Source organism: Lactuca sativa, chromosome 9 (genome assembly GCF_002870075.4).
Source record: "Lactuca sativa cultivar Salinas chromosome 9, Lsat_Salinas_v11, whole genome shotgun sequence".
In the NCBI taxonomy this organism is placed as follows: domain Eukaryota; kingdom Viridiplantae; phylum Streptophyta; class Magnoliopsida; order Asterales; family Asteraceae; genus Lactuca; species Lactuca sativa.
In genome coordinates this window covers 209,090,884-209,109,407 of record NC_056631.2, presented here as the reverse complement: position 1 = coordinate 209,109,407, position 18,524 = coordinate 209,090,884, and the positions used below count along the sequence as shown (strand labels likewise).

Genomic DNA, 18,524 nt, shown 5'->3' with positions numbered 1-18,524 from the left:
AGACCAACTTCGTGAATAAGGCCTACTAACGGCAAGAATGACATATTCTTATACATATCTATATAATAAAATTATAATAATAGTATAAGTGTTGATTTTTAAACTTTTTAAAAATCCAAGGTTTACTTTGGAATTAAAGTATTAAAGTGTAAGACTTTTCAAATTCCAAAACTTGAGGGCAAGATTTGAAACTATTCCAAGTCTCTTCAATTTGTAACTTATGAGTTTTAATGGTTCATAAAAATGAAGACTCTTCATTTTATGAAACCTCTTTAGTTCTTTAATCATAATTTAAAGAAGTGACTTATGGCTATCCATAACTTGAGGACAAGTTATGGACACCATCATTGCCATTAAGATCACGAATTAAACACACATGGAGGTTACACATAATTCCTATGATCTTCTAAAAACTTATAAGAACACAAATTCATGTCAAGCAATTTCAAGAAATCATATAAACATATACCATACTTGAAAATTGATAAAAGTCATGCAAAATGGGTTAACATAATCATTATCACTTTGAAAAACAGATTTTACAAGTCCAAAACAGATTAGCATAATGATTTTAATCCATTTCAAGCAACAAAACTCGAAAAACTGCCCAACACACTCCTACTCGTCGAGTGCATGATCCTACTCGACGAGTAGGATGAATTTTTTCATGGACTCAGCGAGTCCTCCCCATGAACTCGGCGAGTCCAGTCGTCAGTAAGCAGATTTTTCGATTTTCAAGCAGTTTTGCATCAAGTATACAGAAAACAATCATAGGCTCTGATACCACTGATGGGTTTTGAGCATTCTAACACTTCCTAAGTGTACATGCAACCCTAATAACCTTGAATCTATGTTTTCTCTATATACATGAAAATTTCTTTTTCAAGGTTATTTCCTAACTAGCATGGCATGGGGATTACATAAAACATAAAAACTAGTAGAAATACATACCTTGTTGTTGCTTGGAATCCCTCAAGACTTTGTGAGCCTAGCACCCCAAATGTTGTGCCTCAAATGCTTCACAAAACACCACAAAACTTGGAATAACTTGAAAGAATACTTCTTACACTCAAAAATCGGTTATTCCTCTCTAGTAACCCTAGATACCGATTTTGCTAACCAAAGGGTCCATTTTATAGTGGTGTCACAATTAGGTTTTCATCATGAAGACCCATAATTGTCATGACTCTCCATTTCTCATGACCCATGGGTTTGTAACTCCCATGTACTATCCATGGAGCTCCAAATGGTTACATCCATAACCCATAAACCATGGATCATTAGTCCACCATAAAATAATTGATGATTGTCATAATCAACCCTATATATTTAATTAGTCTCACTTTGATCACCAAATTACTACTAGATTAATACTTGATCAATACTAATTAAATAATACTATTATTAATATATTAGAACTTATAATAATTAATAATCGTAAGTGCCTTATTCTCTCATTTAGTCTATCCATGTATTGCAATGCCATGCAACCCAAATGGACCATGTCGGGTCGGGTCAAGTACATACCAAATAAAGTTATGGACTTAGATGCTATATCCAACAGATCATTCAAAGGGATTGGATGATCATCGTCTAGTTCTTCTCCAAACCATCCAGCATTGCCTTCGTTCGGAAGGTACGGGTTGTCGTGGGGATGGAGTCCAGTCATGTTATCTACGCGAGAATTGGGGTAAAGAAATATTTATTAGATGAGCTAACTAGATAATTCTTAAATAGTCTTGATTAGTTACATCACTATTTGTAAAGTGCATACCAGTTATATGTAATCAAAACAGGATGGGCCTTCGAATAAGTTACCTTAACTCCAAATTCACAAGGAACAGGGGTAAAGCAAAATTTCACAGATTCTAAGTCTATGATATCCTAGTTACATACAACTTTAGTGTATCGACTTAGCAACTATTGACCTAGTAATGAAGATCTTTTTAGTTCTCAAGTAAGTAGTTATAGTAACACAAAATACTCCTATAGTATTTTATACTTATGTTCTGTTCTAATATTCTCATTGTGGTTGTGTTGGTAAGTTTTTAGACTTGTTGCCGCATCACAACCATTCTTGGAAATGTGCTAATCACACCTCGAACCAGCATAGTAGCTCAGGCTATGCCATTCCCAGGACTAACCATACGCCCCCGAGCTTACTTGTGATATTCAACAATCGTAATACTTTTGTTCTTATCATTGTGACACTAATTTTAGTATGAATGTAGGTATGTATACTTAGTTAAATATTTTATTATTTATAAGCATATACTCTTGGTCATAGTATTTTAATCCCATTGTATTTATAGTTAGTATATCTTTTATGGGTTAATATACTTAATTCACTATAAACAACGCTCTGATACCAATCTGTCACACCCCAAAACCGAGAACGGCGGAATTGTTCTGGGGCAGAGGACTTCATGTAATGTATCAAAACAATGCAAAGTAGTAAACAAGCAACAACATCATCCATTGCATTAATAGTATATTTTTAATTACAAGTGTGTTCTTTCATAGAATTAAACAACATAACGAATATTCAAAAATAAAAGACAAGTCTTGACTGCTCCGTCTTCACAAAACCTAGTCATCGTACCAATCTATTTGTGACCTGAGAATACAAGTTATTTTGAAATCGAGTATCAGCATAAAGCTGGTGAATTCATAAGTATTTATATGTCTTTAATTTGTAAAACTGTAAAGTAAAGACTTGTAAATGTTTGGAGAAAAGTTTGTATAAGTATGAAAATATTTGTAAGAAATTGTAAACGTTTGAAAACCCTAGAAAATCCCATATTTCCTACTAGTATAAAAAGTAGTCTTCTACCAAGACTCGACTGTTTTGAAAGTAATCTGCTACCAAGACATGACTGTTTTGAAAGTTTGAACCTCTACATAAGTGAAAGTTTTTCCCATGTACAACTATTATTATTCAAATCTAATCTAACTCATTGATTATGTGAATGCGACACGAAATAAAGGAAATAAGGAAAATAATTTAATAACTGAGATCGTATCCTTTTGTACTAGGAAAATCACAGCGTGGGAACCCGCCGAATGGTACAACCATAGACACCTGCCGATGTACATTTGTTGTTTGTAAAGTGTAAGTACTGTAGTATTGTATAAAGTGACTATTATTGTACTAATTGCCTTAATTGAGTTTTAAGGTATAATGTGATGGCTAGATCCCATACTAAACACTCCCCTGTCAAGGGATTCTGGGAACCAAACACGACCTTTGCAATGATTACAAGCCGTGAACATCCACATTAAGATTATATGATCATGTATACCCAATATAACTATCACCTTTTTTTTAGAACAATGCGTTAGTGATTCATTGGTATAGTTAGACCCTATAATTGTTCCATGCTATAGCACCTTATTATGTTTGTTTTGTTATCGTGTATTGTATCTTCCTCCCTGTTTCTCTTTATTGTGTGTTCTCTTATGTTATCGTATTGTAATTGTATTTCTGTAATTGTATTTCTATAATTATATCTCTTGTAATTGTATGTACTGTATTAGTATAGTCTCATGAATGAACCGACACTTGTGTGATTCCTTGTACTTGGAATAGTAATTAGTATCTCCTAACTATACCTATTATAGTTACTAGTAATGTACGTGTATAACTAAAAGTATGCCTTTGCTACCCAAAGGTACTGAACTAACTGGTGGAACTTTTATGTCTATATATGTATTCATGATATATAACTAATATTTAGACGACATTCGGACGAATAACGGATACCCTAAGGCCACATCCAAACGAGGAAAACGAATTCAAGCCAGCTAGTCGTCCTAAGTCCTTTAAACATTACTTATATAACTATACATATATATAGGCATGCATTTGACAATATAGAAGTATAAAAGAGGTTTTGTAAAACCTTTGAAAAGTTTAATAACTAAGAATTGATGACTTGATGTTAGTTTATAAAACGATTTGAAAGTAGTTTGTTTGATAAGATAGTTCTAAGTATAAGAAAAACCTTTGTTTGAAGCACAATTGTAACGGAGTTTGAAAAGAAACATACAGTATGTAAGTCAGTTTGATAAAGAGTTTTAACATATAAAAACGTTTGAGAAAGTTATTTGAAGTAATATGTTTGGTAAAACAGCTAAAAGTGTTGTAAATCCATTAGTATGCTAGTTATTAATCACATGATTTATGTACTAACTAGCATGATTCAACTTGTATTCCCCCCATAAAAGCATTTATAAACATTTGAAAACATTTAAAAGGTTAATTAAGGGGTATGAACTCACCTGCAGTGAGTGGATCGTATGGAAGTGCCGGACAAGTGTTTGGTGTCAAGTGAAGACTTAAACACACACAATGATCCTAATAACATATAAAGACATATGTATATATACAATTAGTGATTATAACAGTAATTAGCCAAGTATAAACATTCTAAGGCATGGAAAATACTTTCTTCATAGTGTTAGGAGGCCATTGGGTTGCAATAAAGGATTGCAAGGCATTGTAAGTGAGTTAATGGTCAATGGACCATACTTAATGGAGTTTACGGCCCAGGGGAGTTTACTCCTGGCCATAAAATCTCTAATGGGTCTCCATTTGAGGCTTAAAGGCACGATGTCTTATGTGGTTAAGTGCTCCAAGGCTTAAACTAGAGGCTAGGTGAGTTTGAGGTCCAAGAAATGGCCTTAACTTGTGTTTACGGCCTGGGGACCACTGCCCCATGAGTTTACGGCCGTAAACTCATGGTGAGAAGTACTATTTTGTTTCTTGAAGTCCCTATTTCAATGGTGTATGGTTCTAGAATAAGTTCCAAGTCATGGTAAGGGACTAGGGTGCAATGTGCCCCACTTATAGGGGTTTACGGCCCAAGAACATGTCTTGGCTGTAAACTCCTTTGATCTTGTGTTTCTTTGTGATTTCTAAGCTCTAAACATGTTAAACCTAGTGTAAAACAAGTTAGAACAATAGTACCTACGACCTAGGAGCTTGAATGGTCGGTTTTGGCCAAGAACACTAATGTGTGTTCTTGGTGTTCTTGGTGAAACTTGAAGATTTACACAAATGGAATGATTTCACGAATGAAATCATGTAATATCACTAGTTCATGTAAGATATCAACTAGTTAGGGCAAGAAACTTACGACTTTTAAGATCGAGGACGACGATCGGGATGATAGTTGAGAGGGTTTGAGAGGAAATCAGCCAACAAAGTGAAAGAATGAAACAAATAGCCAAATCTTGACCATATCGGGTGAGTTTACGGCCCACATGGAGTTTACGGCCGTAAACTCCATTGTGGTGGTACTGAACTCATGGTCAATGTGTTTAAGGCTTGTTCTTTTTGCTATAGATTCAGCAGATAAACCCCGATACTTATCCGTTAAGTGTACAAGGTTCAAAACACTCAAACAGGCTCCAGTTGGTGCTAAATGATAGCAGGAATGAGTTTGACTTTCAATGAAGTGTTTGACTGTATAGGATAGAAAATTTCAGGTTGTCACAGGGGGGTGAAGGTGGGTTGCACTTGATCCCATATCAGCTTGGAATGAGCACGAAACATTCCCTTATAAGGGGTGTGGATACCTTACCTTTCACAACGTGTTTTAAAGTCGTGAGGGTAGCAGATCCCATACGAACTCCGCAATTAAGTGTGTGCTGGTGAGAGGAATTCAGGGATGGGTGACCCCCTGGGAAGTTTTCGTGTAGGGAGCCCAAAGCAGACAATATTATGATACGTGTTAGAGGGGGATGTTACAGCTGAATTGGCTTAGAGAGAGAATGGTCAATGGAATATGGCAAGTCAACTTTATAATCATCATACCTTAGAGGCTAAGTTCGAGTTATTTCGTATATTCATGTTTGTTCAACATCAGAATTGTCATTTGTGTTAGGTCTAGTATCATTGTTGTTACTATGAGTAGGCTGCTCCATGTTAGAATTTTGTGGCCCTGATTGATCTATCGTGGACATGACAGAAGCTTCGTTATTGGGCTATTGTAACTCATCATCGAAAATGGGCTCAAACCTATAGTTTCGTGATTGAGAAGGCTGTTTTCTGATATGATTAGATTCACTATTATGGAAAGGATAATGACACTCAACAAACCTTACATCTCTTGACATAACCATTCTCTTTTCGTTTAAATAAAAAATTGGTATCCTATTTGTCCTTAAGGATAACCATGAAATACACAAGGTATCCCCCCACTCTTCAAACTTGTCCTTTACTGCTTTGTTTTCTTTGATATAAACCAAACACCCAAAAACACTTATGTATCCATAGTACGGTTTGTATCCAAGTAGTGTTCCGTAGGGTATTTTTTCAATGGCTCTTGATAGAAACCTATTCAGAATATAGGTGGTTATCATTATGCATTCACCCCAAATTTTTATTGACAGATTCGGTTGAAACCTGAGCGCCCTAGCTATTTCAAGCAAATGCCTAAGTTTTCTCTCAACGACCCCATTTTGTTGTGGGGTATGAAAACATGAAGTTTCAAGAAAAATTCCATTTTCTTCATAAAAATTAAACATTTGGTTCGACAAAAACTCACCACCATTGTCACTTCTAATTCTCTTAATCCTTCTTTCAAATTGGGTATTAACCATATTATGAAATGCTATTAAACTAGTACTTGGATCAGATTTATTTTTTATCAAATATACCCATGTTGATATGCTAAAATCATCAGAAATAGTGTGAAAGTAATGAGCTCCAGATGTTGAAGGAACTCAATATCCTCCCCCATATGTCACAGTGAATTAAATCTAAAAACAAACTAGTTTTTATTGAACTATCAATAAAAGCAAGGTGAGTTTGTTTTGCTCGTATACATGAGTCACAATTTTCAATACTAACAGTGCTACCTATCGAGTCAATATGTTGAAGCTTAGTGTTCGAAGCATGCCCCATCCTTTTATGCCATATCCCTGAATCAATCTTGATTGCCATATCTACTACCCTTTTATCTGTTCCTTCAATGTTGTAAAGACCATTCTCACATCTCCCCATGTTAATCAGCTTCGTCGAGCGTATGTCCTGAACGAAACAGAAACCATGGGAAAAGGTCATGAGCAATTAAAATCTTTGGTAATTTTGCTTACAGATAATAAGTTGCATCTAAAATTTGGAATGTACAAAACATCATTTATTTTCATATTGTTGGGTAATTGAACTTCTTTGATTCCTTGAATATGAAGTTTTTCACCATTAGGAATGCTAACTGAAATTCCATTCTTTGGGTGTGTTAGGTTAGTGAAATTCAACTTTTGACATGAAACATGTTCTATTGCCCCTGAATTGATTACCCAAGGCAACCAAAAATCCAAATTACCTGCCATGTTGATTTCAGGTTTCTACACATCATTCAACTGCTTCATTAGCTTCTTGTACTATTCCAGGCTAAGACCTGGTATGGGGATGGATTCCACCTCAATGTTTGCTACCTTTAGTTTGGGATGATTTGGCCTTTTCTGATCAACAACAATTTTGCGACGTGTATCCCATCAATCTGGATATCCAATCTGCTTAAAGCATCCATCAATAGTATGTCCATTCTTCCCACAATGTTTGCACTTCATTCCTTCTTTACTGGTGTTCCTTTTCTCAAACTGGTTCTTATCAATGATGCTTTGAGCACGTATCTAATATGCTATGTAGTGTCTATATTGACTTTCTTGTTACATATATGCTTCGTTGTTGTTCGTCTTCTGAGATTAGGTCATAGACGACTCCAAGTGAAGGCATAGGTTTTGTGCTAAGGATCTGTGTTTCAGTAGTTCCAAAGGTGTCTTCGAGACCCATTAGAAACTCATAAACCCATTCTTTTTCTTTAGATTCTGTTAATATTTTTTCGATGTCGCAGGTACACTTGCCATAGATACAACTTGGTGTTGGTGAAGCAGAGACAATTTCATCCTAGATTTCCCTCAGCTTTGTGAAATACGTGGAAATGGAATCAATGTCTTACATGAGCACTATTAGTGCACACTTCAATTCGTAAGCACTGGGTGCACTCTCCTTCAATCTCATCCAGATCTGCTTTGCGATTGTGGCATATTTGACACTGTTTCGAATATCTTTCTCCATAGCTGCAGTAAGCCAACCCTTTATCAGGGCATCGCTCCATTTCCAAGCTCTATATTCACTCGTTTTTTCTGTCGGTTTGCTAGGGTTGAAGTCGGCTTTGTTTTTGGCCAAAACAAAATCATTCATCTCTTTGGACCAGTGTAACATCCTGTGACAACCCGATATTTCAACTCTATGTAATGACCTAAAAAGTCAAGTATTGTAACCACTTTTGATATAATGAAATTAACTTCGAAAATAAAATGTCAAAAAATATCAAATTAATTACCTACTATGTTAGATAACATTAAACCATGATCGTAAATAAAAAGAACGCTCAAATCTGACTTCATATAAAGAAGTTATGATTTTTCCAAGTCCGGCTTAGCAACAGACAGCTAAAAACTCGAAACGGAGATCGAGCGACTTTTGGCCGGAATGACCTAAATGAGAATTGAAGGTCTCAACAATGGTTTTACAACAGTAAAAAGTATGGCAAAAACAGACATCAGATAACGAAGTTATGAATTTCTAACGAAATTTTCTTACCGCAACTTTTTAAAAATAAATAATAAAAATAATTTCAAAATTTGCCAACGGAATCTAAACGAAAGTTGTAGAGCGTAGTCTCACCTACGCGTGGATATAAAGAATGTCGAAAACGGAGTTCATATGAAGAAGATATGAATTTTTGAAGTTCATTAAATATTAAAAATATAATTTTTAATTGAAATTTCGGTATTATCCGAAGGCTGAGTCACGCACGAGTACGCCCAACGTACACGCGTACGCCCAGCGTACTCAAGGCCTAGGCCTCGGATTGTCCACATCGTGCCCTATGCGAGCCTATGTCCAGTCCCATCCGGAGTCCGAAGCAGTCGAGGATACGCTCATGCGAGACGCATGAGTACGCCCAGCATACTCGAGTACGCCCCGCGTACAGAGGCGGTTCCCACCCCTATAAAAGGAATGCGAGGGTTACGAAGAGAAGAGCCATTTCCTCACATCTTTCTTGCGTTTTTGCCTCGTTTTCCGTGCACGTACTATCCCGAAGCCCCAGTTTCCTTGCTCAATTCCCGCAGGTCGTTTGTGCTCCCGAGATTCCCGAGAATCCCGAGAAAATCCACTTTCTCGAGTCGAAATTCTGTCCGGTTTTCATCTCGCCTTCATCGATTTTTCAAGTGAGTTCATACCTTTATAATTTAAACTTTAAAATGTTTTATAAATGACTTTAGATGCTTTTAAGGGGGGATTACAAGTAAACCACTCGAATATTAGCGGGTATTTTATAATGTTTCACTATACACTTTTTATCAACGGAATCATATGTGATTTATAACTATTATAGGGAAACTTTTGTATGCAAAATATATCACGATAGTATCATACCTTTTGAACTGAAAAATGTTGTTATATATGTATAAATCAAACACTCTGCTTATACTGTATGTATATGTGTCCATCTTAGGCACTACAAAAATTATACTTTTCATAACAACTGAGTATTTCACTAGGGATTACTATACAAACGAGTCACGCTTTTAGAAAACTATAATAGGTATAGTTTTACGAGAACATTACGAACTTTTACATACTGGAAACACTATTTCAAGACGATACTTTCGCATACAAGAACAAACGAACATTTTCATACGTAAATCTGTTTTATACTAAGTTTTGTGAGACATTAACTTCACGTAAGTTCGAGTACACATTTCAAGTCCTGTATTATATACCAGAATCCCTTGGAGGGGGAGCATGGTGTTTGTGTATAGATCTATATGGGCTTGACAACCCGCGCCCTGACTGTTAGCTACAGTCCACCATTTGGGGTGACAAACGTCAGAACATTCCAACACCTGAAGAACGTTGTGTATAGGCATTTCTAGTCAATAGCATGGTTATAAAACTCACATGGAGTATTAAAAACACATTGATTTACGGGGTTTTGCAAATGTATTGGAAATTTTATACGTACATACATTTTCTAGAAACAAACATTGGTCTTGATAGAAGGCTACATTTATGCTAGTAGAAAATATGGGATTTTCTAGGAACAAACAATCAAAAACAAAACATTTTCATTTCATACAAACATTGTCATTTAATACTTATGAAACTCACCAGCTTAAATGTTGATCTACTCTTTCAAAACTATTTGGATGTCCCAGGTATTCAGTAATTACAGGTAACAAACAGCTTTTGAAGAAGGAACGTTGCGGCGCCATTTTAAATTCATATTTTGGCATCATATTGTAATTGGTTTTTGAACATGTACCTTTTTACAATGTAAACTTTCAATTATATATATGATGGTTGTATTGCTTTCTTTACTATGTATTCATTTGTTACGTTACCACATGAAGTCATCCGCCCCCGAACGTTTTCGCCGTTCCGGTTTAGGGGTGTGACAGATTGGTATCAGAGCAATGTTTATAGTGAACTAAGTATATCGAACCACATAAAATATACAAACTATAAATGCTTAAGGGACTAATACTCTCTGACAAAACATTTTTTGTTTTACGCCTAAGCCGCGTTTCGTTTAACTTAAATTGTTAGTTCATTTAAGTACAAATACATGCATACAACAACTTATTTCATGATTATAACTGTACAACAAGTGTTTAGACAAGTTGGACACTACGCTTAAGACTCAATATATGTAATCAGATTTGGGACAAATATAGCGTGATCAACTATATTTGCTCGCGATCGGACCAATGTATATCGAGGAATGCTCGTAGTGAGCAACAAGTCAAAACTTACAAAAAAACATCACAAGGATCAAACACAAGAATTTAAATACTATAGGAGTATTTGCTACATAAAATAGCTTAACTTACATGTTTAGTCTTACATGTTCCAAATTTATTCAATTCTTATAACCCTATTCTCGTACAGTCAAATGGCTGGATTTCATCACCCCGGCGACCCCTACTATCCCAACCACGGCAACGGGGGATGGATCGAAGAGGATCCCGAGGAGGACAAAGAACCCATAGAATTGGATGAAGATGATGACTCTGGTACCGACTTAGAGCCAGAAGTGATCAACCCACCTCCCGCCTTTGTAAGGAACTTTCAAGGACTGACTCCCGTTTGGAGAAGTCACCTCCACCATTAGAGTAAACAACAAAGTATATGCCCTCCCTACGGCATGTGCCGAGACTTCTACGATGTCCGCGGCGGAGGTTCAGTCGATCGGGCACTCCCAGTCATGGTGGGCAAATTAGCCAACCAGTCCTACCAATCCGGAGTTCAAGCTAGCCGGATTCGGGAAGTCAACATGGAAGTACAGGTTCACACTTCCGACATCCGTAGGCTGGACAGAGCTCAGTACAATGCCTAACTCCAAGCCGAGGCATTCGGGAAGTCAACGTGGAAGTAAAGTTTACAATGTAAAATTTCAATTATATATATGATGGTTGTATTGCTCTCTTTACTATGTATTCATTTGTTACGTTACCACATGAAGTCATCTGCCCCCGAACGTTTCCGCCGTTCCGATTTGGGGGTGTGACAGATTGGTATCAGAGCAATGTTTATAGTGAACTAAGTATATTGAACCACATAAGATATACAAACTATAAATGTTTAAGGGACTAATACTCTCTGACAAAACATTGTTTTGTTTTATGCCTAAGCCGCGTTTCATTTAACTTAAATTGTTAGTTAATTTAACTACAAATACATGCATACAACAACTTATTTCATGATTATAACTATACAACAAGTATTTAGACAAGTTGGACACTACGATTAAGACTCAATATATGTAATCAGATTTGGGACAAATATAGCGTGATCAACTATATTTGCTCGCGATCGGACCAATGTATATCGAGGAATGCTCGGAGTGAGCAACAAGTCAAAACTTACAAAAAACATCACAAGGATCAAACACAAGAATTTAAATACTATAGGAGTATTTGCTACATAAAATAGCTTAACTTACATGTTTAGTATTACATGTTCCAAATTTATACAATTCTTATAACCCTATTCTCGTACAGTCAAATGGCTGGATTTCATCACCCCGGCGACCCCTACTATCCCAACCACGGCAATGGGGGATGGATCGAAGAGGATCCCGAGGAGGACGAAGAACCCATAGAATTGGATGAAGATGATGACTCCGGTACCGACTTAGAGCCGGAAGTGATCAACCCACCACCCGCACAACCTACCGCCTTCGTAAGGAACTTTCAAGGACCGACTCCCGTTTGGGGAAGTCACCTCCACCATTGGAGCAAACAACAAAGTCTACGCCCTCACTACGGCATGTACCGAGACTTCTACAATGTCCGCGGCTGAGGTTCAGCCGATCGGGCACTCCCAGTCATGGTGGGAAAACTAGCCAACCAGTCCTACCAATCCGGAGTTCAAGCTAGCCAGACTCGGGAAGTCAACGTGGAAGTACAGGTTCACACTTCCAACATCCGTAGGCTAGACAGAGCTCAGTACAATGCCTAACTCCAAGCCGAGGCTTTCTAAGAGGAAATGATTGCAGCCCTCGCCGACTTGAGGGAACAACAAGCCGCCTTCGACAGGTGTCTTATGGAATCAAAGCAATCGGATGCGAAGTCAAGCTCCAAGCGCAACCTACGTTGCAAGTAGTGCTTGCCAAAATCCCAAATTTTGTTATAAGTTAGGACCACGGCTAAAAGTTTTTATTTTTCTTAAACTTTGTAACCGGAGACCCTTATGGGGTCAAATTTTCGTGATCGTTGTATCAACTATTATATTAATATAAGTGGCACACTATTATCACTACGTTGAGTATTACGTTCAATCCTTAAAATGTTATGAAGAAACCATACACTTGTTTCATATATTTGGATTTACGAATAACTTTCATCCTTGTATCTTCAAAACTCATACTATCATCTGTTTTTGAACAGTAACGATTTAGTTCATGAGACGCATTCATTTGTATGCTATGAAATTCTTACCTTTGTCTTTTCAATCTATAGTTGAAGGATGCCTCCGCGTAGAAACCCGAGACGAAACAACAGTGAGGAAGCACCGATACCACCACCGCCTCCACCACCTCAATTTGATGCTGCCATGTTCCAAGCAGCAGTCACCGCAGCTGTAGCGGCTGCCATGTCACAACTCAATACCCCTGTTACTACTGGCTCGGGAATTGGCACGCTTCCTTCGAACCATGGCGAGAGTCATGGACAACCTCGAGAATGCACCTATAAAGACTTTACGAATTTCAAACCCCGGATGTTTAATGGGACAGGTGGTGTGACGATTTTGAGGCAGTGGATTGAAAGGACAGAGTCAGCCTTTGAAACCTGCTCCTGTCCCGAGCACAGCAAAGTTAAGTTTGCCACCTTCACGCTTACTGATAGAGCTTTAACTTGGTGGAATGGCCACGTTAAGGTACTTACTCTGATAGTGGCGAATTCCATAAGCTGGGAGAGCTTAAAAATCATGCTGATGAGAGAATACTGTCCACAAGGAGAGATTCAAAAAACTCGAACACGAACTCTGGACTCTTGGAAAAATTGGTACCGACATAGCAACTTATACCAATAGATTATGCCGTCTGGCAATCCTTTGCCCAGAAATGATTGCTCCTAAGAGCAAGAAGATAGAGAGATGCATTTGGGGACCGTTGCCCCAAATTCAGTCAAGCGTGTTAGCTTCAAAACCTGACACTTTTGAAAGTGCCAAGGAACTAGCACAATCTCTTGTTGATCACGGAAGTCATCGGAACTCAACAATTTCTACACCAGAACCACAAAAGGGAAATAACAACAACAATAACAGGAAGAGGGGATGGAATAAAGGGAAGGGTGGATCTTTCCAATAATCCTCGAAGAAACAACAACTGGTTTTAGTGAATGTTGCTACTGTACCTACTACCGTTCCTACAAATCCCTACCCAACAAAGCCTTATGTGGGTAACCTTCCAAAGTGCACCAAATGCACTTACCACCATCATGGACCTTGTCGGGAAATGCAGTGCCCCAACTACAACAGAATGGGACATATTGTCCGTTTCTACAAGGCCCCCGTAAAGCCAATCACTCAAGTTCTCAACGCTGGTGTAGGCCAAGCTTGCTACGGGTGTGCCGAGGTGGGCCACTACAAGAGAAACTGCCCGAAGGCAGCTGTAACGCCCGGGTTTCAGGGCTAAGCATTTTTGTCAATGTAATAGTCTAGGTCAACTCTTGTAACTCTTTCTGAAATAATAAAGATGAAATATTTGAGTATTATGTGAATTATATGTGTTTATTATTTAATTATAAATGTATAATTAATAAAGAATAAAAATGAGCGTCAAAATTAAAGTTTGAGATAATCCCGATATCTCTACATAAAGTTGTAGAATATGTCTCAAGGTTTCCGTTCATATAAGGAACGCCGAAATCCGAGTTATAACGAAGAAGTTATGACCCGTCGAAGTTTCACGACAGAACCGACACGATACCGGGAAGCGTGAATAGTGAATTTACGATAGAGCGAGATTTAGCCTTAGTGATCTAAACGAAAGTCTTAGAATATGTTAAACTAAGAACATCGATAAAAAGAACGCCCAAATCTGACTTCGTATGAAGAAGTTATGAGATTTTAAACAGACCAATCCTGTCCCGGCTTGTTAAAAATATAACTTTAAAAATAAAGTCAAATTAGCCAACGGAGTCTAAACGAAAGTTGTAGAGTAAGTCTTCACCTACGCGTGGATATAAAGAACGTCAAAAACGGAGTTCGTATGAACGAGTTACAAATTATAATAGCATATTTACGTATTAAAATAAAGTATAAATCATGTATACGTACACATATATATACATATGTATATATCATTAGAAAGGTATCGACGATGCGGTCATTATAAGACTAATATTGAGTTCTTTCGACATTAGCTTAGTACAAATATCATTAAATCCATTTATAATAGTATTATAGAGGGGTGTTTAGTTGTTTATATAACTAAAAGGTCATTAAGTAATTATGGAGGGTAGTTTTTGAAAATTCAATTAGTATAAATAAGAGCCTTGGGCTCTCATATTTCTTGCACCATTCTCTTGATTCAAGAGTCTTTCTCTCCTTATCCCCCGAGCATTTCGGTCCCTCGTGATTCGACTTCTCTTTATGTAGCTTAGTATAGTAAGGTGAGCGCTAAAGCGCTGCACGAATCTTTCTTAGAAAGATTCAGCGACGAAGTTCTGCCCCTGCAGAGCCCGACTCCTAGCTAAAACCCCCTTGTAAGTAAGTTATGCTTACCTTATTTTAATATAGCTTATATTTAAAATTAGTATTGTTATTATGAACTTATAATAAATATTTGAGCTATTATTATTGTTGGATTAGTGTCTAAGTCCATAACTATTTTGGTATGTACTTGACCCGATGGTGCATGGTCCTTTTGGGTTGCCTTCACCAAAGCAACTTGATTGGAGAAATGAATAAAGAGAGAGAGGATAATATGATTTATTAATATGTTATAAGAATAATATATTAAAGGAGAAATCATATTTGTTTAATTAATATTGGTCAATAATTAATTAAGAATTAATTTTGTGATCAAGTGTAATTAATTAAACTAAAGGGGTTGATTTGTAATTATGTGATAGTTACAAAATAAGGTAAGGATTATCTTATTTATGTGGTGGACGTATTTAAGGTTGGAAAGCCTTAGAATTCGAGTATGATAAGGATTCAAGGATTATCTTATTGGTTGCTTAATGGATAATCAACTACATAAGGATAATGACTGAAACCCTATCTCTACACCTATATAAACAACCCCTAGGGTCATGAATTCGTGTATCCCTTTCCAAAGAGGTACCAAATACGAATTCTAACCTCCCTCCTCTCTCTATATACCTTCTCCACTTGCTTATGGTGTTTGTAAGCCATTAGAGGAGTGACACTTGTGACTCTCTGCTTTCCAAGGTCAATTCAAGGAGGAATTAGGTTGTTATTGCTATATAACAATCAAGGTATGTTCTTAAACCTATTTACATGTGAATTCTGATTTCCATATGCTAGAATTAGGGTTCATAGTCTTGGATTCAAAGTATGTACAATAGAGAAACCTAGATCCGAGCTTTAGGGTTTGTATGAGCACATAGGATGTCTTATGACCAAAACCCATCAGTGGTATCAGAGCCTTGACTGGTTTCTATTGTATTGATGCTTGATATGTTTAAAAAATTCGATTTTTGGTGTTCTGCTTGATGGACTCGGCGAGTCCCACTGTGGACTCGGCGAGTTGCCCCTACTCGGCGAGTTCCAGAGGGTGACTCGGCGAGTCGGTGCGTCAGACAGTGCTTATCTCGGGATTTCTTGCTGTTTTTGCATTGGGATAATTACCTTATCATCTTAGATTAATATTAATCCGATTATATGATATATTTGACTATAATTTTAATCTAATTGAAGATATTTATCAATTAATAAGATAATTGTTTCCTTATAAGATAATTGATTAATTATTTTAAGTAAATTGATAAATTGTTTTGCAAGAAATCATCAAATATGGATAATTATGTGATTAAATGTTAATTTGAATTATTTGTTATTTGATCCTTGTTGTTGTGAAAAGTTTCATATTTGGCCCTTTAGGTTTTATAGTTTAAATTTGAACCCCAAAAGTTTTGTTGTTTTGAAATTTAAATAGTTGAAACCCTAATGTTTTGAAAAAGGTTTCAAAATTTGCCCTCAAGTTTTGGAATTTAAAAGTTGATTAAAAGTTAATTAGGAATGTTAAATTCTAAAACACTAGTTTTGAAAAAGTTCAAATACACCGTTATGGTTTTATTAATTAATTAAGGTGTATAATTAAAAGAGATTTAATAAATCCATAAAAGTTTAGGTTAACCATTTAATTAAAAGTATAATTGTTATAGTTAACCACATAGTATTTTAAAAGTTATAAAATACACCCTATACTATATATAACATTAAAAGTCTAACATTATATATATGTATAACTAAAGGTCAGTCTTACCGTTAGTAGGCCTCATTCACGAAGCTGGTCTATAAGGGGTGTTTAAGGAAATTGCCTATAAAATGGCGATTGAATGGGTATCCACTCTTACCCACCGCACTCTTGACTAGTGGAGGGTCGTTAGCCGAACGGGTAGGATAGGACGAAACCTTCCATTATAAGTATAATGAATTACTAAAGTAACTAAATGTTTTCATAAAATTCCCAATCTTAGTTACTTAGGCAAAAGTGAATTGATGCAATTCCATGAAATTACACTTTGTGCCCTTGCGAAGACGTTAGTGGAGCGTGTGTGGTTAACCGGCACACTAAATGGGTCTAAGCAAAGGTAGCAAAGGGTGACTCAATGTTTGTCATAGTTTGGTGGAGCGTGTGTGGTTTACCGGCACATCGAATAGGTGACTGTAACATGTGAGGGCACCATGTAAGTTTGCATGGTTATTCACACCCGCTTTGTGATCCTCGGCATCCCAGTCACAAACAAGAGGGGCATATCGAGATATAAACATGCCATTGAAATTTCAATGTATCTCAAAGGATCTAGGAGTTTTCATAGATTTAAAACTTAAATTTCTTTTTCGTTTTTCATGGTGGAAATTAGTGAATCGTCATTCACTTACCTTCAAATATTCTGCAATTAGGGTTACGGCATCCCTCTCCCGAGTTGTAGAATATTGTGTTGGGTCCTAGCCTTAGTATTTCATTTGGGTGATTTACTAAGGATTTAATCTATCAACTAACTTGAATTCGCTTTTCTCCCGTATTGTAGATGTCAAAGTTCGACAACTATGGTATTCCCAAATCCCGTGGAACAACCATTCCACATGAAGATGATATTTCACGATTCGATCGAGGATCAAGAAATCATGCTTCACTTCCTCCTCCTCCTCCAATTATTCTCCATAACCCACAAGATTGTAAAATTGAAAGGTTCAATATCACTCAAGCCCTTTTGGCAAGTAAACATAAAGAAGGAAAGTCGGTGTGTGCACACGTCCTAGGGATGAAGTCGCGCATTGATAGACTAAGAATGATGGGATCCGTTGTTAGTGAAGAGATGGCTGTTGATTGGGTTCTTCAGTCACTTCCCAACTCATATAGTGAGTTCGTAAGAGAGTACTATATGACGAACCACAACGTGACCCTTATAGATCTCACCTATATGCTTATTGCTGCCGAATCAGCAATGGTTTGGCGCAATAGAAAAGCAAAGTTGATTGCTGAATCTGCCTTCAAGACCTCTATGGATATATACAATGGCAATGAAAGACATGCAATAATCAAAAAGTTTGATCATAAGAGAAAGGCGATGTCTGAAGTAGTTCCATGTGTTCCAAAAGAGTCAATTTGCTTTTATTGCCAAGAGAAGGGGCATTGGAGACGAAGTTTCCCTAATTACCTAAGAGATCTAAGAGATGGGAGAGTCAAAGGTATGACTGCGCTTTAGGTAAAAATCCACTATCTAACTCCATTAAGTTCCTACTC

General features: G+C 36.9%; 1 protein-coding gene across 1 annotated transcript in view; it reads right to left on the bottom strand.

Moving 5' to 3' along the window:
- Positions 1-8,212, bottom strand: part of LOC128129254 (uncharacterized) — a 40,710-nt gene extending 32,498 nt beyond the window's left edge. Inside the window, exon 1 of the mRNA XM_052767885.1 lies at positions 7,968-8,212. Within this exon, the coding sequence (XP_052623845.1) occupies positions 7,968-8,212 (245 nt within the window). The remainder of the gene's footprint in view (positions 1-7,967) is intronic.
- Positions 8,213-18,524: the final 10,312 nt, after the last annotated feature.